Genomic DNA, 27,080 nt, shown 5'->3' on the forward strand with positions numbered 1-27,080 from the left:
TAATACAAACAAACTTACATAAAAATATTTCTAAACCCTCTGAAAATATTTGCATCTTAATTGACAAGGGCACCATCTAATTTAATGAAAAATAAAACTTACCACTACAGTAGACTTGGCATCATAGATGATTCTCTTGACTCGTTGCAGAAGTCCATCACCACCCTGTGCCTGAAATTTCAAATGGAACCATGTCAAAACTGCTGACACTTTTCAGTTATGATTCCAAAAGTTCATTCTTCAGACCTTGCAATCTTAAGTCCCTTTAGAAGGAAATGAAAAGTAATTATTCTTGCATCTCATGATGCGCAGACACTCCAACTTCTCAAGCATGGATAAACATTTCAATAGTCTCATGCAAAATTCTCTCGCGATTGTTTTAAACAATCAGTGCAAACTTTAACAGCAGACTGGCACTCCACTCTCTTACCATAGACCAACACTAACAGAAACTACCAACTGTCCTGATGTAACAATTACAAAATTGCAGAGATCATCAGAACTTTCCTGCAGCTGATGGATATCTATTTACGGATTACCACAGAAGCAGTTAGAACAATCTAAGAACTAAGTAACAAGAAGGTATGAATGTGTAATAAAGAAAACTTGTGTCAAGCGATGACAGACTATACCTACATTGCCATAGCAGTCTTCAAAATAATTACATGAATCCAAAGGCAATTTGTCTGTTGAACAGGACCAGTTTTCATGTATCTTGAGTTGCCAGAGAAACAAACCTACATGTTGGAAGCCAACTGATCAGCACTTGACCCTGACCAAAACCCCTCAAATTACAAAAAAAAGTCCACAAAAATGAAACAGACTCATAGAAGGCTACCTACGGGGCCTTACAGAAAACAAGACAGTCAAGGTGAATAATCCAACACTTCCCAAAGAAGGGAAGGGGTGAATGTTATACTTCTCAGAAATTTAACTGTGGTTCAGAAAGTCTGCATCCTATTACTTGTTTACCAGCATAATTTGGAGACTGTCATTCCTCAACAGCTGCACAATTTCTTGGGCCTGAATGTAGCCAAATTAGTGCCATTTTATGTCTATAGACACCATTTAGCTTAAATGAAATCACATTCTGTATTGTCTGTCTTGTATTAGCAGTCTCACATACATATAGGGATATGAACTTAGACAAACCTTTAATCATTCTAGTTGAAATATTGCAAACAAAAGGTAGAAAGACCTAAGTGATACTATGGCAAAAACCACAAGGCATCACAAACGAATTTCCTCACAGTTAAAAAACAGACAGAAACCAATTTCATTTGTTGTTTCAACCAGAAGGATATATTTAAATAGAGTCAAACAGATGTTGATAACATAATTCAAGGCAGTTAACAAAGCATTAAAAAAGTGAGAATTGAAGAACAAAGAACCACCAAATAAGTTAAAGGAATACCCCTCACCTTGCAGCTGGAAGCATGGCCAGTGAAGTCATGAACAGCAAGCAAACCCACCTATGTTATGTTGCTACATCAATTTGTCAGATTAAATAAACTAAAGTACCCCATATGACTGAAACAATCTACATCATTACTTGTCATTACCACCCGATGACCTAAAACCGCTGGCATAATGTAAAGTGGGATTCAGCTAACGCAGTAAGCATTCAATATACGGTGAATTCGGGCTTAAACCAACACAGGTTTTTCCCAGGAGGCAGTCAAATGATTTGTTAGCACTGCCCCCTTCGTGGCAAAACCTTCTTGACCCATAAGCGCAAATGAAACCTCTGATACATGGTCTCTTTCTTCATCCACACAACATAGCCTTCTGTCCAACTTACAGTACACTGAGGGAATAAGCAAACCTGAGTTTGTTTTGCCAACATTAAAAAATTGTCTAAGCCATCAGTTCCAGATGGATTTATTAATTTTGTCATTTTAACAAAAGACAGCTCATTTCTAGTTTTAGAGCAGAGAGGGGTAAGCTTGTGTCTGTTTGTAATATGCAAAGCAAGTATACCACTGGTTTTTGAATCTGACCTATCATTCATCAAGCTATTGCATTTATTAATTTACCACCCAAAAGAAAGGGTAGAGTTGAATTATGGACTACAAAGAAAATTTTAAACAAATGCATTTAAAACAAACCAGGAGATGAATAAAAAGCTTTCAATTTACCAGTGACACCAGTAAAAGGAATATCAAGAGAAGTCAGCTAACATTATGCTATAAACAAAAAAAAAAAGCTTGCTTTCTACAAGAGGTTCTGCAGTCAGAACAGCGAGCAACGGCACACCTCAAGAATTCACAATCACATATTCACTGACAGCACCCAAGACAGGAAGACAGGCAGATAAAACACATGGTGTTAACAGTCAGAATAACCAAATTTTTTCCCTGCTTTAGCATCTAAGGAAATAAACACCAACCAACATATTCCAAGTCACAATGAAGACTTACTTCAGCTGTACCATCCAAGATATTGTTAATAAACTGAACCATGTCTTCTGTGTTCTCAATGTGCCTATCTGGTAGAAAATACTGCTGATTGGAGGTATTCAATACAACAATAGTAGGGATTGTCAAGTCACTGGAAACATAAAACAGATAGTTTATACATTTAAAGAACTACTGTGTAAAACACTGCAAATAATTCCTACATCATTTAAAAGGGTATCCATTAATCTTCACTTTGTGTGTGTTCCTTACAGCAGTTCCTTAAAGGCAAGCGGGAAGGGAGAAGAGAGTCACCTGAAGGGTACGAGCATGTTTCTCATTAATATCTTTTCCTTCACATCCGTGTCAGTGACACTACTGAAGCTTATTGCATTTTACATACCCATAGCGACTGCAAATCAGGTAACTTACAACTTGCCAATTAATAAGAGATCACAAATAATAGCCTTGCATATGAAAGGTACTATTAGCATAACATGTTAAGTGTTTTAGTGCACAAAGGCAAATGTATAGTCCAAAAATTCAGTCCCATATAGCCATGGTCCAACTGATTAGCTCTATCAATCAACCTCTACCTGACAAGTCAAAAGAATAAGCTATACCAACCAAAGTTTTTCTACATCTCTTTTTAGACATGGCAGATGAGCTACAGAGTTTTTAAACAATTATTATGCAGCAGTTGACCTTCACATGCATAAGCATTATTTAGTAACACAGAATCAGAAAGAAAGAAAAAAGACAAAAAAAAAAAAAAAGAAAAAAAAGGTTAGAAATTATCTCTGGAGATAAACCAGTAAAATCTACTGTTCAAAGTAGCCCTAAATTCAAAATTAGATTAGGTTTAGAAAAATGTAATACTGCACAAGTACATTGTTCAACAAGAAAGACTTAAAATACATTAAATAAGTAAGGTGAAAAGTCTCTTGTACTCTTTGCCAGTTATCTACACTTCTGTCAATAATGAACTTAAATACTAGGTGGCTTTTCTTCACAGCAGAAGATGCAAACCTTGTTCTTCTACATTTTCATTCTTGTCTAACAGTGCCCCACCCATGTACATTTGTAATCCATGCAATATTGATGATGATTTCAGCCTTAACTGTGGCTATTAATACATAATCAATTATTTCATGAAAATATTCTTTAGCATTTATTCAAGATTCCCATTTTTCTTTGAAGTCATAGAAATTATTCTAATTCTTCTCACACATTTTAGGTGGCTTGTTTGTTTAATTTAAGTTCAATTCCAAACCTAGAAGTGAACAAGTTTAATACTTATACACGAAAATTTTCTAAACTCCTAGAAAGCTGAATACTCTTAAGACTTAAGGTGCAGACCACGTTCCTAGTACTCAAGCTGAAAGCATGGTGGCACCTCAAAAAATATAAGGCCAACTACAGAGATAACAAAATAATTTTATCCTTTCAAAGGAACTTTAAAAAAACCCAACCAAACAGCAAAGCTTTGTCAACAATGACAACCTGCAACATAAGATTCTCTAAGTACAATTTTTCCCTTGACATTTTTATTCCCTGTTTATTAGGAACAAACAAGAAATGTAAGTAGGAGGCAATCAAACTAAATCAGATGTTTCTGCAAGTGCCTAGTAACAAGTTATCAACCTCTGCCAAAACACCTCATCCCAGTCAAAACAGAACAAGTTTTATTACTTGGATGCAGAAAAGATCCCCCTCTGCCCCCACCAAAAAAGTGCTTCTATTACATTTCACAGTCTGGTAACTGAGGTTCTTGGAGTTGGTTGTAGAGCAGTTGAAAGATAAAACTCCATATGCAAATTTTATATGCTGCAGAGAGATTCATAAAAACACATTTAATAATGTTTTAATGTTTCTTCCAAGAACTGGGGAATTAATACTTTACATATACCTATAGCTGACATTCCAATGATGCTATATGCCCTAGCTTACACAAAGGTATCTTTGCTTTCAGTAAAATACATAATATTCTGTTTTCTTCTTTTGTGCATAGCTTTATACCATTTTTAATCCAAGAAAAGCATGTTCATCTACTGCTGAAGAAACAGATAAATTATAATGTCTACTAATGGAGTTACAGCCAGGTTCATAAGTGCTTCTATCAGGGACTACTACTTCTATCCCCATGAATCATACAATATTTTGTCCTTTGTGAAGAAACATAATTTGTTCCTATGTGCATCTAGCACAGTAAAAAAAGTATTCTGCAATACATTTCTCACGATTCAGGAGGCTTTTTCTATTTCCACTTGCTGCCATCTCGTGGAAAACTAAAGCACTTGCAATACGGTTTTACTCGAATTATTCAAGTAGCCACATGAAGAGCAGCTACTTAGAACACTGAACATATTTTGCTGCATTCTTTTGCTGCTTTCCACTTATGCTGGAAATATATACACTCTGTTTAGAAAATAATTAAAAGCCTGTGAGCACTTTAACAGCCATTTCCCATATACTACAAATTATAAAATCAGGCATTTTGCAGATTAAGTTAAACAATCCAGCTGAACAGATCTTGCCACTAGATCACTACCACTGTAAGTGGCCATTCTGTCGTCTTCCCCTTCATTTTCTTCCTCCCAGGGACCTCATCTCCCTCCCCTGCTTCTTTGCACATCAGTTCTGGTACTCAGCAGAATATGAGGGAAGACATTTAAGGGTTTTATTGGATCAGCAAAATAACTCCCCTACTCTCCTAGCCAAAAAAGTAAACACTTTTCTGCCAGATAAACAGGCTGAACCAGCTCAGCAGACAGTCAGACATAAGAACCTGCATAGGAGAAGCAATTAATGAAGTGAGGAAGGTCTCACTTTTGGCAACTATAACACACTAGATCAATCACATCACTTCAACTGAGAGACAGCTGGTTTTAAATTAATTGTATTCACATGTTACTCCACAAACATTCCACAGAAAAACAGACCTTGTACCTCCTGAATCCCCATGAAGCTCCTAGAAACTTTAGGGGCACAAACACATGCCTTGTTCATGCTTTGATCCCCAAGAAAGGTGTTTGGAAAACTTACAGGGCTGGCATGTTGACCCGTTTTTCTCTTCTTTCACTCAAAAGTCCAGAGGAGAACAAGTAGTCAACTGTAAATGCTGAGCAACTTAACTTTCTAATTAGGCATTTTTAGACAAGGATCACAATACAGGCAAATGTCAAGCATCTTGTCAAACTACTTAGATATTTCAAAATGTACCATGTACATATCAAGTGCAGACAGCATCTTCCATGCATTTTATGCTTTTCTGCAGAAGTGTATTTCTATGCATGTCTTAAAAATGTATCAAGAATTAAGTGTGCCTCTCCACAAATAAAAACCATAGATAATGCATAACCATTATTTACATTTCCTGTTACAAATTGACATAATTTTTGTCTAGTGCCCTGTACATTTAAGGAAGAAAAAAACCAACACAGTGCTAAGAGTAATTAATTTAACAAAGCAGACCTAAAAAATAAGCTTTGTCTATCAGCATTATCAGTAAGCCAAACTTCCAACATTAAATTATGCAGTTTAATTTAACAAACAATGGACACTATGTTACATGCTGAACTCTGAGGACAGTGATTTTTTTTTTTAACCCATGAAAGTCAAGAATTCTTCATAAGATTGTTTGCAATTAAATATACTTAGCAACAAATATAAGAGAAGAAAGAATATTCAAATAAGAATTTACTTACTCCATTAGTAAACTATTAATGTAATCATTTCCATCCATATGGCCAAACTGGAAATCCCTGTAAGAGAATCAGTGAAAAAACAGAATGAGGAAAAAGAGAACAGAATAGTGGGTTTCAGCAAAAGTTCTTCCTTAAATATTTTTCCTATAACTGAAGATGAGAGCACGCACTCAGCAACATAATTCAAAAATTGACAACCTATAAGACAGTCAGCATCCCAAAACACACTCAGTTAATGGAATGGTTTTATTGAATATCAGTATATGAATATAAAAAGCAGGCATTAACATTTTTCATGTAGAAAAAAATAACTGATGCCTTAGAAAGGTTAATGCAGAAGTTCATTTAAGATACCATAGTACCATATGTACCTACCTGTGAAAGTGATCCTGATAATCTCTAGCAACTTCCTGAATAATAGATTTTAGTCTGGAGGCAGGGGGGGAAAGAAAGAAAAAAAAAAAAAAAAAAGGAAATTGATAATCCAGGATATACTCTGTCAAAATACAACCAATAAGCATTGAGATTTCCCCAGTAACCAGCAAATAGTACCTCATCAGCAATAAGGATTCCCTATTCATTAACAAAACCCACCTCATTCATCTTTCTTGGTTTCTAAGGGTTGAAAGGCTATCTACCATATAGACTCAACACAAGAAAAACAGACAGACAGACAGTCAGGCTGCTTCACTCCATCTATTGCCTTCTCAAGATGCAGCACTGTGACTCTGAAGAAAATCCAAAGAGATATGGGAAAATACCACACACAGTACTTTAACAATATTTCTTAGTCTAATTATGTATGCAATCAGAAAGGGACAGGGGAAGGTTTCGTTCCTCTCAGACTCTTCAGCAAACTCCAGCCCAACTGAAAACGCCCCTTCTTAATGTAAGTTCCACAGACAACTAATATATAAGCATCATTAAATTCATTTTTAATGCAACCAAGCTAAAGAACAGTCATTTATTTAAACTTACTAAGTTCATCTCAAAGTCATCTGAACTCAAGTACTGTTGTCTAAGTTTAAAAGGTGAAGCAATAGCTTTAAAAAAGCTATGCAATCACTGTTTGCTCCTGTGCTCTCATTAACAAATGGCAGAAGACTGATACAGGAACTCCCATCATCTCATTGAACTCACATGTGTTTCAACAGAGCCATAAATTAATTCAGCCAATTCAGTAGGCTGAAGTCATAAATTGGAGAACATCCACAAGTTAGAACCATTCATTTAACCTAGTATTTTTTAATATTAAAGAAACTTCCAAAGTTCTCTGTGTGATACCAGCACATTTTTCCCATAGTGTCAACAATACTCAATTCTGTACCTGGTATGTTCCACTGAAGAGTTTTTATCATCAATGACTGCAATAGCAACAAGTTTTCCTAAAATAAGGAATAAAATGCTTGAAAACATTTAAAAAGAAAGACGCATTCTCAGATGGAAAATACTCCAAGCTACAAGATCAGATACTCTCCAGGGACAGGAATTATTTTAAGTATAAACCAATCTCGATGCCAAATAGCCTCTTTTAGCTGACCAAATTGTGGTTTTCTTAAAGCTACTGAAAATAAATTAAGACGTGGCTTAATGCCACACTACTACCATTCTATGAAAAGCCTACCTATAGAAAGAAGTTAAAAGGGGAAAAACACAGATAAAAATTAATTCCCTACTCAAGCTGCGTATTTGCATATACCTAAATAGGAGGCTATGGAAACCTTTATTATAGAATGGCAATTACAAGCTGATTCTAAGTGATTGAATCAAGATTGTATGGATTCAGTAATGACTGTTTTTCACACTATCGAAAATTTGGAGTATTATCCTTCACAAAAAAACCATGGAAAATTTACTAGCAGAGCCCAGAATTCATTACATAAGAAAAACAACCTAGTTCACAGACCTCTGTCAGAAGAGCTGAAAGACCAAACACCAGAATATACTGATCTTTTCAGGATTCACTTTGTGAAGTTTTTCTGATTAAAATAAAAAAAATCCAAAGCCTCCTAAGGTGAACCAGATCAAAATATGTTAGAAAGCTGGCCAAAGGTTCTCCAAATCAAGTACTTCCTATTAGGAAAGCAGATCTGTCATCAGCTGGATTAACTAAACCCTCTGGAGTGCAAAAAATTTTACTCGACAAAAGCTGAAGTATTCCAGGACAGGTCCACTTTGGTACATACTCTCCTTCTTTCCTTACCATATCTAGTTTAAAGATACCTGAATCTAGTAGATGTAAGACATGTCTAAACCCATCCATATTTGATACTTCTAATTCCAGCCATAAAATTCCCTGTAAGTATTGCAAGAGCTAATATGTAATTTATACAAAACCTAAACTGCTCCTAAATTAAAAGTCCTACTAATTTTCTGTGAATACTACAGGATTACATATACTAATTTTTATGTTTTGATGAAAGGACTAGCGTAGGCTTTGGATGAAGCCTCTAGTCAATAGAGCAGGTCTGACCAACATCAGAAAAAAGACTGGCACTATCAACTCTAACTCTGAGATTAATTAATTTTTGAGGTTTAAAAAACACATTCATAGTGGTTTTTAATTTTTCTTAGTGTTAAGTACAAGAGATGCCAAAGAGTTTAGTGGTAGCAGCATCTTACCTGTATCTCCAAGTTCATACAGCGTAAAGCCATCTACATTAAGATAACCTTGAAATCTTTCTCTATTTATCCAGGATGACAAATCACCATCTTCATACTCTAAAAAAAAGGAAAAAAAAAAAAAAAGAATGCATTAAAAAATATATTTTTTTTTTGGTAAGGTGAGCAATCAGATTTACTTATTTCAGTACTATACAGGCAAACACTATTTTTTTTTTTCCCTTTTTTCCTTTTTTTGTTGTTAGACAAGACCTCACATATTTCTGGACATTTCTCTTCAGTTTTAAAACTTCTAAAGCTATTTTCAATTGTTGAACAAAAGTGTATTATAGCAAAGCATGAAAAACTGATTTGATAATTTTTTTTCCCAAATCAAGGATAAACAATACTATTCTAGAAGATAACTGTGACCCACTGCAGAAAGAACAGTTTCAATCCCTGTTTTTAAAGGGGGGGGGGGGGGGGGGGGGGCAAGTTTCAAAGTAAAGAGATATAAAAATACAGAAAGCAGTATTTGTGAGAGTCCTTAAATGAAATGGAAAGAAATCAAGAAAAAGTAGTTGCATTAACAGCATTGTGAATGTAAATGAACAAATATTTACATGATTCAGAATCCGTTATACTGAAGGCTACAGTTTCAGATGCTAGATGTTTTAACCCATAAGGAATCAAATTCTAACACATACCACCAACACCATTACAATCAGATCACAAGTAAAAAAGAAAAATGTGTATAAACATATATATGATGCATATATATAAACACAGACATATAAATGCACATTAAATAAATAAATTTATGTTAAATCCTATAGTATAGAGTGAGTTATCAATAACTTCAGGTTAACAACTAATTGTCGTAAGATTGCAGCAAACAATTCCACGCATAAAGCTTCCCATAGATCTCTGTCCCATTCACCTACTGTGGGGGAAGAAAAAAAATGAAAAAACCACCAGACAATGCCAGAGTATTGAAATGGATTTTGCTAAACCATTTTCTTATAGTGAGCTCTTCAAATTTCTGCCCAATCATAACAGCTGCACATATAACCTTACCCAGTCTCTTATAGTGCATCTTTGTAACTTGCTTGACTTACAATAATGTTTCTAGTACATTATAAAGAGTAAAATTTTTACAAAGTAAATTAGAAGCCTGGATTATTACGAGTTTCGTGTTTCTTTTGAAAGGTATGGAAAAAGCAAGCGGGCCACGCAGCAAAAAGCAGTTCAGAAGTGTTTCTCTTTGACAAGCTTGCCTTCTCCAAGCCCGTTTTAAAAAAAAAAAAAAATTAAATAAAATAAAATGCAAATCAAGTAGGCTGTAGAGTGAATTTTTATCTGGATGATGATTGGTAAGGCAACAGACTGAAGAGGAAGACAAGTACAGCCACTCCATGAAATCACAAAGAATATCCTTGATGGCCCATCTGGAGTATTTTGCTGTGGTACTACTGATCTTCAGAAATTAAAACAGGAGAATAATCTTCCAAGTGATAAGTTTTCAACTTAAAGTAAAAACCTGCATTTAAAACAATCTAAATCAAGAGTAGATGTTTTTGTAAATAAGCGGTGTACCTATAAGCCAACCCATGATATGTAACATAAGTATGCGTGTGTACGTGCATCTAACAGACTATAAAGCATGGGCTTTACAGTATAGTCTGAGTATAATCTAGTACTTATATATGGATATCCATGTGTATGGATACACACTTTTTATATAAATGGCAAGTGTACTGCTGTCAGTGGTGTTATGAAACACTACTAGTCTCAGGTGGCCATTCTACAGCCTACAGGCTCAACAAGCCAGTTAAAGTTATTTATCCAGCCTAAAATTGCATATCAACAGTCCATGTCTTCATAATCTCTTTTTGTGAGAGACACTTTCAGGAAGAGAAAAACAGACTGAATGGTCAACCATTCTATGTATGCATAGTACGCTCCGTCAGTTATATAAGGAGAGGTTATGCTGTCTGATCCTGTCCCACTACCAATATCCAAGTAACACAAATGTGAAAGTCACATATGCTCAAAGCTATCAGTTAAGGCCCTCCAAATTTTAATATTGGGAATAAAGGCAGAATCAGTTTCCTTTTCCTTCACAGTGTTTGAAGGAAGGCTTGCTGTACTAAGAAAGTATGCAGCCTGTCTTGCCAAGGCACAACAAGCTCAAACTGGACCCTTTTATGCAATCTCAGAGCAGAGTACACATCTATAAAAACCTCAAGTTAACTTCAAGAGATCTGACTGTCAGGAAGAGCACTTACGAGAAAAATCTGATTAAATATTTGGAACTGTAAATTCATCTTACGTGTGACTCATTTTCAGCAAGAGTTTTCTTCTGTTTTGTATATGATGAATTTGGACAGTGAGTGAAAAGATAACTTATAAAAAGTGCATTAATGCCAGCAAAGCAGTAATATTAGAAGCTACATCTTACTGATAACACAAAGCAAACGTCATCACTTCTACATCAGTATTACTAAAATGAATTTCTTCTCAAATGCATTCGTTCTATAAGAACTAGTTAGTTTTTTTCTCTTCTCCTTCATGAAGGAGCTGTTATTTATCATAAAACTGGGGAATTTCCCAGCACCCCAACACAACCTTCAAAAAAATCCCAACTGTTCCAGTTTCTCCATATATACTTTAAATATCTTGTTTTAAGGTAATGTCCACTTTTACTTACCATCATAAACAAAGTAAGTTCCATCTTTGAAGACTACAACAGCAGGTAATTCAGGCAACGTTACATACTGAAAGAGGTGGTTTTCAATTAATCCATGGAAGATTAAAAGATTTTTAAACAAACAAACAAACAAACAAAATCTTGAAATATGGAAATGTAGCCCATGGGGAAAATCTCAAAGTACATTAAAGTGTTTTCTGTCTACATTTACTAAAATAAATTTATCAGCTTCCGCATATTAAAAAGTAACACAACATAAACATATTTTTGAGAGGTAGGTCTCACAAACTGTAAATGAAGCAGGATTTTTACTAGTATCTGCAGTAGCACAAAGAATATTTTATTGGTTGGACATGAACATTAGATAGGAGTTCATAACTTGAAGGTTTTATCAATCATGCTTTCTGTTCCCAAGTTGTGCTGTTGTCACCATACCTGTCATACTGTTACTTCTACTAAAAAGAGAGTTAATATTGTAGAGTAAAATAGTAACATTGATAACATGCCCCACTAAATCGGGGCTATTTCCCGTAGTTCAGGCTAATGGGAATATAAAGACACAGGTTCAGCAGATAGGGCTGCAAATAGCCCTAATTTAGGCAAACAGAACAATGAATGCCTGCATTACCATCCTAAACATGATATTTAGGATGGTCAGCAACATACTCAAAAAAACCTACAAGGTGTAGAAACCTTTCCCTTGGAACTTAAAAGAATCTTACTCAGCTCATGTTTTCAGTAAACTGTCACAGAAGAAATACTGCATCTATGCCTTACTGCTTGCTACCATTCTAAGTTAAAATTCTAATAGTATTTGTGGTTAAGAAAGGACTGTATCATCAGCTTAGTTTTGATGATGACATTGGCTGAACTGTCTAATTTACAGATATGTTTGGGAAACATAAGAACAGTATCATGAGCACGTTTGCAAATGACATGCCTTCTGTAATCATTCTGCATTACCCTCCTTGGAAATAAAAGTAAAAGCAGTAGCTTTATAATGTAACACCTTATATGAATGAGCAAGAAGGTGGTAATTCTAGGTGATGCTTTATTCTCTTATCTGCCCAAAACATAGTTTAGCATCTTTAAAGGGCAAATCAGTCTATATACAGCTTATGGCTTGCAAAAGATGCCTGAAGCTTGGAACAAGATTACCTAAGGTGATGAAACAAAGTCTAACAGTGAATACTGTCATGCAAAGCCTCATTACAACTAGCAACCAGTGATTTTGTAACATTTTTATTTCTTTCCATAGAATATTGCATACCATCACTACTTCAGTATAAATGACATTTGTGTGAAATCACATCCAGTGGGAAAAACAGCTCACTGCTTACATCACTATGATCACAGAATCTCAGAGAGTTCCAGCCTTTTACACTCTTTCCACTGCACGAGTGAACAGTACTCTTCTTGCTCAGCTGGGGCTGAAGTGCAAATAGCAACATTCAAATTGAGGTAGCTTTTGATACACAGCTTCTGGAAATCTAACAATATACTATTTATAATGAGGCCAGTTCTACTTATGATGTTGGAAAATGCAGGAGCCTAAAAAAAATAAGTTATGCTAGTTCTCACCCTGCTAGTCCCAAACTAATTTCAAAGTCATGCATTATCAGGCATGGAGTAGACTTGGGTCCCACTTGGAGATAACAATAAATTAAAAAGCCTCTTAATTTTGCTTCAACACATAAGCAACAACAGTTAGACTAACAATAGTAGTAGCAATTTTTTCCACCCTTGTGACTAACTGTAAATAACTTTCTTGTTACAGAATTCTCCAAAGAGCCACATGAGAATTCTGCAGCCAGTAGATTGGATCAGTTGATCCCTGGGCAGACTAATGTTTTGATCAGCTGTATTGCACAAGGTGAAAATAACTTACCTTTTCACTTACTTCTCTATTAGGGTACCAGTGGTACTCCATGCCACAGACCCCCAAACTAGTTATAAAAGTGGTTGGTGAAAGGGTTGTCAGGAGCAACAAGAGTTTTGCATTGGCTAAAAATCAAAGTATCTACCTTCTTGAGCAGGTTGTACGGTACACGTTGAGTTCTGCATATCTTCTGTTTAATTTTATTAATATGACTGAACAAGTAATTTGGCTAATACAAAGCAATGACAGACTGAAACTTTGTTTGTATTCTTTCCCCAAATACTCAAAAATGATATGTTTCAGTGTAATTAGATTGAAATTTATCAAAGCCAAATATATTGTAAGAAGCAATTTCTGTGCCATCAAAACAGCAAAATTACATATATGAGGACAACTATACCATTTCTGTGGAAATACTAGGAACTGAAACAGCTTACCTCAGGCAGCACATCTTCTGAGGCAGAAAAAAAGTACGTATAAACTATTAGTTCTGAAGCAACTTCAATGTATTTTTCCTGCAAAAATACAAACAATGTTTTTTAATTTCTGAACTTCTAGTAAGCTTCACACGGAAGTTTTGTGACATACGTTATCTTCAAAGAGTAATTACAAAATATAGTTATGACACAAGATTGTAAGAACACTTCAATAAACATAAAAAAAGATGCGTATTTATTACAAGCATGCACTTCAGTCTTTTAGAAGATATTTTAAACTACCTCTGTGACTACCCAAAAAAAGTAAGTTTATTTAATCAAGCTTCAAACCTTTAAAGGAGATTCACCACCAACATACACAAAGAGTACACGATGTCTCTTTTGCACATGCTCAAACATATGCTGGCTAGGAAGTGGCCTGATAAGAGGTCTGGGAGGAGGGAAAAAAGAGAAAGAAAAATCTCAGTTTCTGCAAGCTGCAAAACCCAAACAAATGAAAATCCCCAACAAAATGCCATACAGTTTTTTGTGGTTTTTTTTTTTTTAAAAACTAAATTACCCAATGCAAATTCATTTAGTTTCTCAATCTATTATTTCAGTTTCAGCTGAAAGCAATAAAACTAAAAATCCCCCCAAAATAAACCTGTTATGTTCCTCAAACAGCACACTTAAATTTGAAATTAATATCTTAGTACAAAATGCTGCTATGATGTAAACATGCATGCCATTTACTGGCCACAGAATCACAGATTGGGTTGCATTAGAAGATACCTTCAAAGATCATCTAGTCCAATCCCCCTGCCATGGGCAGGGACATCTTTCACTAGATCAGGTTGCTCAAAGCCTCACCCAACCTGACCTTGAACGCTTCCAGGGATGGGGCATCCACAGCTTCTCTGGGCAACTTGTACCAGTGCCTCACCACCCTTACAGCAAAAAATGTCTTCCTTATGCCCAATCTGAATCTACCCTCTTTTAAGTTTAAAATCTTTGCCCCTTATCCTCTCAGTACAGGCCCTGATAAAAAGCCTCTCTCCGTCTTTCTTATAAGCCCTCTTTATATAGTGAAAGGCCACAACAAGGTCTTCCCAGCCACAGTAAGGTATTAAGTCATTTGAGAGAGAGAATTCCAAATGTAAGCACAACAGTTAGAAAATGTGGTCTTAGAAATAAATAATCCTACAACATTCTGGTAAATTATTAGAGATCACTGATATTCCTAAACTACAGAATTCTGAACAATGATTAATATTATGTACCTATATGAATGCTTCTTAATTATATTTAAGAATGAAGGACAGAAATGTGATTCTTTTTTCTCTCCAAAGATTACCATCTATAACATTTTGAAGCCACAGGCCACTGTAGAGGAGGAAAAAGCCAACAGAAATTGTTATGAACAATTCTATAAAAGCAATTTCCTTATGTTGCCAATTGCCGCAACTTTTGGTGGATAAGCATATATTAAACTAATATCTATAAGATAACTTTTGAGTATTAAACAGATTCTGCCTTAGTAATGATGTCTATCTATCTACCAACATTTAGGTCAGTATTCTTGTTTCTGGCTTCCATGAGTTTCATTTGTTCATAGTTTCCGCTACTTTGAAAAGCCCTTAGTTCTTGCACTGTAAAGAAGGGATTGTGACTAGCCAGTCTCTACTTTCTCTGTGCCACTCACCACCAGTCTCACATGCAACCACACGTATAGTACATATTCTAGTTTTTAACTTCGTGTCAATGTCTTGTTCTTTTTTAAATAGATTTAATTTTTGGCCAACCTTAAAACCATTCAGAATTATTAAGTCACCAGAACCAGTCTCACAGAAGAGTAGACTTACCCTGCCACTCTATTAGCAAATTCAATTATATCATCTTTGGTTCTAGGTCCTCTATAGTTGTATGCCAAGTCACCTTTTAAGCTAAAGAAATAGGGAAAACAAAAAAAAGAACAGAATTGAAAACAACTAAACTATATCTGCAAATGAAGATTGAGTAATTCTACGTGTTTATTACAGTCGCCTTTTAGCAAGTGATAAGCAAGATCATTTTTCAAATAGTCAGATAAAAGAAGTGGTCAGCAGAATGTAAAACTCAATAATGCAATACAATGCAATTAGGGACTAAAAACTTATTTACACATCATCTGATTTACTGACTTTTAAAAATAATTAAACCTCTTTCACAATTATTTTTTCCTAGTGCACGGAAGTAATTTACTTTGTAAACACACAGATCATTTGGAACATTTGCTTATGACCACATAAAAAACCCCACATGCCCAAACCAAATTCCAAACATTCAGCATTTATGCCACTTAGGGATTAGTCCTTTTAAAAGACAAACATATAAACTTCTTTAATGCTTTTTTATCATTGAAAAGTATCAAATGACCTGCAAAACCTTCTGAATTTACATTTTAAATTAAGCTTCCATGAAGTGTTGGTCAGTTCACTGTACTCTGCTGACAGGGGATGTAGCACACTTGCATTATAAGAATAATCAAGGAAGTTTTACTAATTCTAACAGGCTTTTTCTGAATCCATATAGGTTTAGGAAACTCACAGGAAAAAAGTAATCATAAACCCAATCTTCTATGCCTCTATATGCCAATAAAGTTTTTCATCCTTAAAGATTAATAAACTGAACATCTCTGCCACCTTTTTGAGAAAACTAACTTGACAAGATTTATTACATATTGTGAATACTCTTTGCTTAAGCAATAACCTGCTAACAAACCCAGTATGTTCACAGTAAAAAGTACATAAGCAAGTACATATAGTATCATTATGGACTGGTATTTTCCTGTAAATTTTGTCCTCCATTGATTTTTCTTTTTTAATTACATGAAGAAAAAAATCTACATATACTTCTCTTGTCAAACAACTGCTCTCACACTTCACCCTATATAGTAACCACTACGGTCATTTACATAAGATTTTCAGGTACACTGAAAAGTAACTAAAAACAAAAAACGCAATCAGCAACTCACAAAAACTTAACAGGAAGACTCAGGTATGCACTTACGGCCTGAATCACTCTAAAGGTGTCAGATCAATTGGTGCATGAAATTCCTTTTTATAGTAATAATTTAAAATATATATATTTATATACATACACTTTTACAAAGTTGCATAGAAAACAGCAGTTAAATGAATTCCAAATTTGCTAACGTGCCTTTAAGAATTGTTTCTAAATAAGATGCTTGATATTACTGAATTTCAAAGCAAAACAGTCCAGCAGAAATCAAAGACAATGTCAAAACAAGATGGTGGAGTACTTTTGTTTGGTTTGTGTTTTAGGGCTTTTTCGTGGTTCATTTGTTTGGGATTTTTAAGTAGAGAGGACTATTTTTTTAACTGTCATAAAATCAGTGGTAGGATACATAACTGTTCAAAACTCAGCGGGAAGCATCAACTTACAGCTTAATTGTTGGATAGCCTCGCACACCAAATTCAGATGCAATACCTGAAAGAAATGTGTTAATGCCAAAGTGAACCAAGACTTTCTTGCTCTCCTACCTTAATCTTTAAACATAGTTTACTATTCAAGCCACATAAATAAATGAAAAACCTACCACTTAGTTCAGTATGAATTATTTTACTTGCTTTCAAGCAGCTGCTGTTATGAAGCTATATCATTAAATTTTGGACCTCTTTCAGAGGTACTGCAGGGTCCCATTGTAGGCTCTCAATTCATATGCCACAAGTCAAATGGCATGAGAATCCTCTAAATAGACATGCTTGGTCAGTTTTCACCAAAAGGTAGTATGCATTTAATATGCATATACAATTGGCTGAAAGTATCAGCGGCAAGAATTAAGCATCATGCATGTAGAGTTGTAAACACTAATGCTTAAAAGAAATATAAAAGACAATTAACTACTCGTACTACAGTAATGGGTAACAACAGAAGTGCAGTATCATACTGGAGTAGTTACAAAAAAGTCAGTTTTTAAAGCATATTCTGCAGAGATAAATGTCTACAGTCATCAACTTCACCAGAAATAGACACTTTCTACGCAATCAGTTACTTACCTGCTGCTTACTAAAGTGGTAAAAAGACAATTGCAGAACTTTTTTCCCCTACCTCATGTTTGTTTAAAACCTTATATTTTGCTCCCATCAATTAGAGGAGTACAATTTGCAACCACCCTTCCAGTTGTGAGCATAGCAATTGCCACCTTAAACTACACTTTCCAGTTAATTCAGTGTTTTCCAAAAGTTAAACTAAGTAGTCTTCAAAAAAGGCTAAAATTCTGACAACGCTTGTGCAGTTCCCTACTGAAAAACAACCCCTGCACTCAAAATGCACCAAGATTCAATACTTTTAACATAAACATTCTGAAGCTACCAACCACATGCCAGAGCAGCAGATGTGGGAGAACCTGTGTGCAGGGCTCTGAATAACAGTTTAGAAATTGTGACCCTAAGGCTGCTTGCCTGGATCAAGACCATAATTGCACAGAACTAAAAATAAATCTACCGGCATCTTAGTCAAAGGAGATTGATCTAAGAAGTACGCATACTAGGATGAATTTGATACTGATCCTTTTCTCTCATAGCTGTACTACATAGAACTAGAATGCATTAAAATGTGTATTAGAACATTCAATCACAAGACCTATTGACAGGTAGTTAATTTCTCTTTGTAGAACTCTTGAGCACAGTCAGGAGAACTACAAAATAGACACTTTTTAGTTTTATTTTTTTTAAACATCCCAAACATGGAGATTACTAAAATCCTCTCAACATCATGGAAGTGACTTATTTACATCATCACCTCCACTTGTTGATATGAAGAATGCAGAATAGGCAAACAGCAGCAATTATGCTAGCTCCCAGGTGTGACATATTTCTACTTTGATCCCATTCAGTGGACTTCTGAGGCTAACCCCCATGAAAATTCAACTGATACCACACCAGGTGACTGTTCTGTTGATGTAACTGCTGTATCCTCTTTCCACACAGCTACCAGAGGCAACGCTTATTGGATGCTTTATATGTTCAGCTGTGATCTCACCTCTCTGATGACAAGCTACCCAAAGTTCTGATTCTTCACACTACTTCAGATTCCTATTAGGAACACAAACTGTGCAGAGCCCACTATTCATGTTCCTTCCCAGTTACACATGTGTGCCCAGCTGCATTTTCTTCTGATGTTCTCAAGATTGAATTACTTTGATTTCAGAGAATCTTTAGATTGGGAAGACATTAAGCAGAGTTAACTGAGCTTTTCATATCCAGATGTTGTAAAATTTCCATTTTCAAAATAAAAGCATGAAACCATTTCAAAAGATTTATCAGACTCTATTCTTCATAAAACTAGTAACAAATCTGAGAAGAAAAATATTTCCAGGGCACAAAGATACCCTTGCAGTTTGTAGTAATTTTGAAAAAAGCAAAACTGAATTTTAGAACAAAACCAACATGCCAATTCTGTTCTAGGTAGCAAATACAAAAATTTAGTATCAGGATGCCAGAATATTTCAAGGTAAGAGTTTATACAATTTGTATGATTTAAAATTTTATATAGATGACTGGAATGTTAGAGATCTACCAAATGTATTCCTAATTTTGAAGTTACCTGGTTGCATGATCTTGAAACTTTTCATTCTCCAGACTTATTTTGCTTTAGCAAATAAGTATCTTTAAGATGAAACATGAGGTCAAATTTATGTGGTTTTACAAAAATAACTACATACAATAAATTGGTGTTTGAGACAAGATCATTTTGATCTCAAAAGACCAAACTCTGCCATATGTAGGCACAGAAAAACTGGAATATCACAGGAAAAAAGTATTCTGCATAATATTTTATGTAAATATAACAATCCTGAAAAATCAGGTTTAATGGTATTAACTAAAAACATTACATGTATTAATAGAGTTTCATTACATACAGATCTTACTTGGGCCTCACTGCTCCCTATGCCTTCCCTCTTAAATATCCTCCTGGTTCTACATACTTTTAAGTGAAATGACAATAAACAAGCACACTAAAACTAAGAAAATACTGTTAAGCATGCAACAATCCTCTCATATCTACCCAAACCACTTCTCTAAATACCTAAAGTTTTGGGTTTTCTCCAAAAAGGTCAGTACATATGAAAGGCATCATCAAAAAAGAAAGCATTAAAATAGCTGAAATTGGTTCTTCAAGAAGACATTTACAGAGAAACACGGGGAGAAATTGGCTCAGCACTGATGTAATGACTTCAGTGATTTCAGCAGGCTTTTGGTGTAATGTCTTAAGGACTGATTACCTGAAAAGAATAATAGCAAGAACACAAGTATAATTGTTGTACAAGTTCAAGGAACCTAAAATTGGATGCTGTCAAGACACGCACCACAAAGATGCTTGTATAATGGTACTCTAAGAAGCCTATCAAAAGTGGATCTTTGAAAAGCTTTTACCTTCCATTTGTCAGGAAGAACTCCCTACATAAGCAGAAACAAGTGTGATAAAAAATGCATACTACAGCATGTTGTCACTTTTAGAAATAAAAAGATCAGGAAATTGTTATCCAATGACTGTTTGCAAACATTTGTTATGACACAGAAGAGAAGAATGACTTAATGAAAAAAATTAAGAACAGTTTCAAAACAGAGGCTCTCATGAAATTACCCCTAGCCAAACCATACTTACTAGAAAAGGAAGTTGCATCCATCTTCCCAACTTTTACTGGAGAGCCCATGTTTTTCATTTCTATACCCACTTCATTCCAGACAGGCTCCAGTTTCTTGCAGTGGCCACACCAAGGTGCATAAAACTGAGAAGCAAATGCATTTGCATTAAAAAAAAAAAAAAAAAAAAAAAAGGAAAAAAAAAAGAGAGAGAGAAGTTAATGAAGATAAATAATTAAGAGAAGTTGATTCTATGATTAACCCCCAAATATATCAGCAAGGCTTATTTTCCAGTCATGGTGAGATCTCAGTCTTAATAAAACTGCAAGTTAATTACAATGCTGGAGTGACAGAGCTTTTATGATTTGGTGCTACTTTTAATGTGAAAGCACAAGTTTGAAAAGAATACATTCAACCGCTGTACTATTATACCATTTCTTATTTAAAAATAGACTGTGTGGTAACTTTTTTTTTTTAAAAATCTCTTTTTTTAAAAGTTAGAAGATCACGTAATTGATCTACCCAGGAATATGAATTTATTTGCCAATAGGGGAACACTATTCTTCGAAAGGAAAGGCAATATATATATATTGCCCTCTGGATTCCAGTTTTTCAGCAACTACTTTTATACAAGCACACTGTAAAATTGATCCCATTTGCTCAGGGCCAACAACAGCTCAGGGCTGCAACACCTCAGTGAAATTAATAGGGAAGATACCACTATTTTGGTATAACAAGATCAGGTTGCAACTTGACAAAGTTGGATTTTGTTTTCCTATACATTACTGATCAATTCTGAATCTGCATATATAGTTTTCCCCATTCAAAAATCACAAATCTGAATTATACAATTTGGGAATTACAGTTTATATTTGGGTGAGCTAAAAAGAATTTTATCTCATTCCCAAACAAGCTCAATCTTTTAAATAATTCCTTGAAATAAGAAGCACTGAATCTTTCCATATGTTAGAAAAGCAAAAGAAACCTCTCATATATTTGATGTTGTAGTGCTAAATGTCTAGAACACAAATTAGCTGGTGTAACTAAAGAATGGAACTAAAAATTCTGAACAGAGATTATCACCTCCTGACTCTGAGTGTTACGTAATCTGCTTTCCTTTTTTAAGGACTGTAAAACACAGGATGAAGCATCCTGTCTGCATCCAGTACTCAGTCTAATTCCTGGTTCATCCTGAACACAGACAGATTGCTTATCCATCCTGTCAGAAGAATTACTATCGTGTCATTTTTCCAGCACCATGTACAAGCAATTTTCCAAATGATGAAGCAGCCTTACTACAGAGTGTAGCATTGTACATTTTGTGTTTTGATTTCCACTAGCAGGTCTTCCCATTTTTCTCATATACTCACATCTACGAGCCAAATATCATCTTTACGGTTTTCTTTAAACCTAGGAGGGGAAAAAAATGAAATCAGTATATGATATATTTGAAAATAAGTGAAGCGCATGTATGAAACAGGCAAAGTCTACAATTAAGTTGGTATAAACTATAGACACAAGAATTCTGTTTTGTTTCTTTCTTTGAGGGTGGGGGGAAGGAGGAAATAGTTATTTTTCAGTATTAAGATTGCCCCCGCACAAGAAATTACATACTCAGTTGTACCAATTAGGTTTCTATAACTATTTGCCAAGACAAAAAAAAAAAACCAAACCAGAAAAACAGTAAGAAATCAGAAAACACACCAAAACACACAAAAGATATTTGATTAGGATATGTAATCTAAGGGGAAGAAGTATATTGCAGCTGTTCTAGTTATATTAAATACTGTTGTTGACTGTTTAGAACATGTTGCATTTTTATAGATCAGCTGGTACAGACTCTTTAGAGCATTGGTTTACACTGTTAATCTTAGCCTTACTGAATGTAGACTAACTAAATTATGTTTACTGTTAACATGCAAAGCAATTTTAATTCAACCTTCTTTAACATTTTACTATAGGTGTGTCAGTTTTTGTTTTTATCAAAGGTGCACGCAAGAAACCAACTTATTGGAATAAAAATATTCAAGTTATTGATAAAAACCAGAGATACACAGGTACTACTGAATACTCTTAATGCTAGAAAAATAACATCTTAATGAACTGACTAGCTTTACTAACTGTAAATTTGTCACTAAATGCTAAAACCTCCAAAACAAAAATAGAACATGATAAATCAAAGTTCCTCATTACCTCTTGAAATGTTCCCTACACATTTCACTGAACTGTTGTCACTACAAGATCATAGAAATTATCACATTACTTAACTATTTCTATGTTGAGAATTAAATAAGCCAGAATTTTAATGTAAGGTTTAGTTTTGTAAAAGATAGGCTTCGTAAAAGTGACTAGAACTGGGAATAATGTCACGTGCTATAAAATACATTACACACATTCGTGCTGTACCACTCTTATTGTGAAAGGAGATGAATATATATATATATAATTACTCAGTAAGTGTGTGATCTGCACTCCAAGTTAAGATCCAATTAATAAAAGTTATAGCCCAACTTTTCAACTCCCAATATGCAGCATGCCTATAAATGGCTCATAGGTGGCAAACAGAATCAGAGAACATTTATTATATTTCATTTAAAGTTGAACAAACCTGTAATGGTCCATAATGGTTTTGAAGAAATACTAATGCTGATGCTGGCCTACTCTTTGAAAGAAATAATTCAGAAATCATGAATATAATCTAATTACAGCACTGAGTATTTTAAACTTAGAATTGCAGCATTTCACTGGTAATTTCAAGCCTTTTTTGTTTTATTGACAGCATACCAAGGTTGCAATTCTTGTACAGCAGAAAAGGTATTTGCAGTGACTAACATAAAACTGCTACAGGAAAGCAGCATTTTTAAGTCACAAAATTGCTTAGTTGACCACCTCACTAAAAATTTACTTCACCACCCTAAGTGCTACAGAACTAATGAAAGAACTAGCTAGAGTCTAGTGCCTCTTGAGAATGCTAATGAAGCTCCAGCTAACTTCCAATTACAATGTCAAACAATTCGTTATGATGCAAAAGGCAGAAAGCAGCTACTGAATCATCAGATCCTGGGCCGTGCTTCAATTTAGAGTACCACCCTTGGCTTGTAAAAGAATGTACAATGAAATGTTCTCCTCCCCCTGACACAGTATGACTGTTATGAGAGATTGCAGAGAGCATTAAAGCACTGAGAAAGGTAGACTGAAATCTTGCAAAACCAGTAGACATCAAGGAAAAGAGGGAAAGAAAGGAAATGTCTGGAGGCAGAACATTTTTCAATGGAATTTAACAACTTTAGCCTAAGATACTGTAAAAAATACTGTAGTTCTTACAATAACAAATTTCAATCTTTACCACTCATTTACAAGCGCCTATTTAATCAACTTCCACAGAAACCAATATATGAAGAGTGAAAAAAGCCAACTATCTGAACTCATTCTAGTTTTGGTAATGTCAAAGACTGAACTATTAGACAGTTTCAAGAAAGTTCAACATACTGTTGAAGAAAAATGGAAATCTCTGTACAAATGGGTATTTAAGCATTTTCTGAAGGTGCTGTTTCTAGGCCCTGTAAATACATTTCCAAGCGCAAAATTTCAGTCTTTTTTTAACTGTCCTATGCAATCCTCTCTCTGTCAGCTGACACAGGCACAATCATACTGGTGGAAAAATGACACAGGTGTTGCATATCCTTGAATCAAAATTATTTGCTCAAATACATACAACTTCCCAACATTTGGCACTACATGATCAAATGTTGCCTCAACCTCCACTTAATCCATGCACCCCACTTAATCGTTAACGGTTAAAAGAAACCAGTGTGAAGCAAAACTGAAGACCAAGGCCACAATTCCAATGGCCTTAAACTAGTCCAGCTGCTGTTTCTATTCTTCCCCATCTCCCTTCTCACCCCCCGGCACTATTTCTGATGCTTCTGTTCCTGAGTTGAGCCACCAATGCAACCTCGCAGACAGAAAAATATTTCCCTTTTTAGTCAGGTTACTTATCTGCTTCATTATCACACTGGAACAAGTCACCAAATATTACAAGATGAGTACTGATCTGAGGCAGCCAGCAGTTCGATCAGCACAAGCTGATAGGAACCACAGCTCTTATTCTGCATCCCTTCCACAGCCCAGTTGGGTGATGCTGGGTAACCTGCATCTCTGTTAGTTCTTCTTTGCTACTTGTTTTCCTATATCCTGTAAGCTTGGGAAAGGGACCTGCACCTTGTGCTAGTAGGCATTGTTTGCAACTACCAAAATTCAAATAAAACCCAAAGTTTTCAGCAACAGCAAAAACTCCATGATTTTTAAGCATCTATAAAATAGAAAACTTGAAACTTTCACCAGTCACTGCTCCCAATTTTTTTTAAACTGTTTTCCTGACCTTCTTCACCATTTGCCAATTAGCTAAAAAAAAAAAAAAAAAAAAAACAACCCACAACCTATCCTGAACAAATCCCCATTTAATTTTTACTCCCAACTACAAATACAGACTTCTGTATATTTTGTAGTTGAAAAATCCAAGTATTCTAAACCAGGATTTTCTTTTATCAGCTATTTCAAAAAAGTTATGTGACTACAGAATTATGCTTCTTCACTCCAAAACAGCAATTACATTTAAATTTATACCTCTGGAAACATAATATGGGAACATGATAGGGGAGCACAGATACACTCTATTTTATTCACTTAGCCTCTTTATCTTCAGTCCTTGAAAATATGAGGCATGTTTCAAAAATAAGCTTTGAAAATCAAGTCCAAGCAGTTTCTGTGCTTTGGATGCTTTTTTACAACACTTCAAACACCAGTCAGAGATGCTGATTTATCTCTCTTCAGTACCCCTTCCATACATTCTCATTCTCTCCCCCATAATTCCACTGTACCTCATTTGATCCTATGATTATCTGGTCTAGCTGAATAAGCAATATGGTAAAAAAGTGAATGGTTTTCTGACTTTTTAGCTTTATGATGCATTTTATCATGGATTGAACCCTCATGAAAATATCACCTTCGACTGGCTTAAATTTATCATAAAGCAGCCACCTAACACCACCTTCTCCTCCCCTACCAGACAGTATTTTCTATACCTTCTATTTCAATTATAATAATTGTTCTCCGTTGTAGCACTTTACATCAACCAGCTGATCTGACAAAAACAAAAATAATTTCATTTTTGAAAAGCTAGTTTTTATTAGAAACAGCACGTATGTAGCCATCAAACTGCTAAAGCAAGGCAGTACACGAACAATGACACTACATAACCAAGTTAAGGGCAGGACTACCCATTTCAACACCTCCAGAGTCTCAGGGCTAAATCTGTTGTAAAAGCACATTTTTACACCGGAATATAATTGGGACTTCAAGCAGCCATGAACTCGTCCTGCAGGCCTCCTTCTCTCTTCCATTTCTGGCCATGCATGAATGCACTTATACTCGTTCTTCCAACTCCCTGTGCCAGCTACGCAGCAAACCCTACTGAAGAATTTCGTCAAGCACAATCAGCTTTTAATTGGGGCAGGCTTCAATCTACCAATACTTTTACTCTACCGAAAAGAAAGAAAGAGCAAGGAAGCCTGAGAACATTTTTGGCAACAGCACCCATAATAACAGCTTTTAAAAAAATCGCAAAATTAAAGTGTTCCTCAGCTTCATTAAATTGCACCTACTTAATACAGGCCACAATCTTTCTGCCATTCCTGCTAAGAAAAAGACAAACTTTTCCAGTGCAGTTTTCTTGACAACCACACTCTGCACGAAGCTGTGTGTCCTGGATCATCCCCCCCGCAAAAAGAAAAACAATAGTCAATAAGGTAAGGCACCCCGGTACTTACGACTCATCTAGATCCTCCACAAAACCGGCACCTGATGCCACCGCATGTGCAACCACTGCGAGGTTAAGAAAAAGGGTACCGTGACTGATCTCCAAACCAAACCTGGGGTGCTCACCCACGCCAGCTGACAGGCTTACCGCCAGCGCACCTTCCCCCCCCTCCTCTGCCCTCCAACCCCCTCCCACAGCCCCAGCCTTCCCCGCTGCCCCGCATCGCCCGCCCGCGGCAGCGCTGCCCGCTGCTCCCCTCGGCCCTTCTCCCCCCTCCGAACTCCACCGCTTTTCCTCCCCTCCGCCCGACCAGGCCGCAGCCGGGAGCCCGAAGCGGCTGGCGGCCGCCCGGCCGTTACCTGCCGCCCAGAGGAGCCACCGCCGCCGCCTGCCCGCCGCTGCCATCTTGACAGGAGCCCCGGCGCGGCCGGAAGGGGAAGCGGCGCGCGGCGGCGTCGACCTTTCCCCCAGCTGCGCAGGCGCGGGGGTCGCGGGCGGCCGTTGCGGGTCCGTTCCCGCGCGCGGGAATGCGGAGGCGGCGGTTCTGCCTGAGGGGAGTAACGGCAGCCACGGGCCGGCCCGGCAGCGGCGGCGTGCCCCGCGCACACCCCGGGTCTCTGCGCCGCCGAAGGGCGCCCTCGGAGGCGGGGGGGGGTGGGCAGTTGTGACACCCTGACACGGTGACGGGACGCGGCGTGGCTGGACGTTGTCATCTTCCCGCTGGTTTCCAGAGTTGGGGCCCGCCAGACTCTCTCATTCAGTAAAATCAATGCTCTGATTCCTTGGAACGTGAGTTTCGGCAGAAAAACGTGTACCACCTGTCTCGTTGCCAGCTGTCTTCCATGGATAGAGCTCATCCCGTACCACTTGATGCTGCTGCTGTGTCAGCAACCCTCCTTTAGCACG

At 36.2% G+C, this 27,080-nt stretch overlaps 1 protein-coding gene across 1 annotated transcript; it reads right to left on the reverse strand.

The window, feature by feature from the left end:
* Positions 1-159: 159 nt before the first annotated feature.
* On the reverse strand, positions 160-26,635 carry TMX3 (thioredoxin related transmembrane protein 3). The gene is made up of 15 exons (XM_030012133.1): positions 26,534-26,635; positions 26,185-26,239; positions 21,727-21,766; positions 20,379-20,502; positions 17,153-17,198; positions 15,572-15,652; positions 14,061-14,160; positions 13,731-13,808; positions 11,415-11,481; positions 8,726-8,824; positions 7,431-7,488; positions 6,479-6,532; positions 6,104-6,160; positions 2,421-2,550; positions 160-263 (listed from the first exon to the last, which is right to left on the reverse strand). Exons 1-15 carry the CDS (start codon positions 26,577-26,579, stop codon positions 234-236), a joined length of 1,065 nt encoding a protein of 354 aa, XP_029867993.1. The 5' UTR covers positions 26,580-26,635; the 3' UTR covers positions 160-233.
* Between the last annotated feature and the right edge of the window lie 445 nt (positions 26,636-27,080).

The sequence above is a fragment of the Aquila chrysaetos genome, chromosome 4, assembly GCF_900496995.4.
Source record: "Aquila chrysaetos chrysaetos chromosome 4, bAquChr1.4, whole genome shotgun sequence".
NCBI lineage: Eukaryota > Metazoa > Chordata > Aves > Accipitriformes > Accipitridae > Aquila > Aquila chrysaetos.

Excerpts from the sequence above, each read along its gene's own strand:
- TMX3 (XM_030012133.1), bottom strand. The coding sequence starts at position 26,579 with ATGGCAGCGGCGGGCAGGCGGCGGCGGTGGCTCCTCTGGGCGGCAG. Across the intron at positions 11,482-13,730 it reads CAGAAGATGTGCTGCCTGAG|TATGTAACGTTGCCTGAATT; the intron begins GTAAGCTGTTTC and ends CACCTCTTTCAG. Across the intron at positions 6,161-6,478 it reads TATCAGGATCACTTTCACAG|GGATTTCCAGTTTGGCCATA; the intron begins GTAGGTACATAT and ends ATTCTCTTACAG.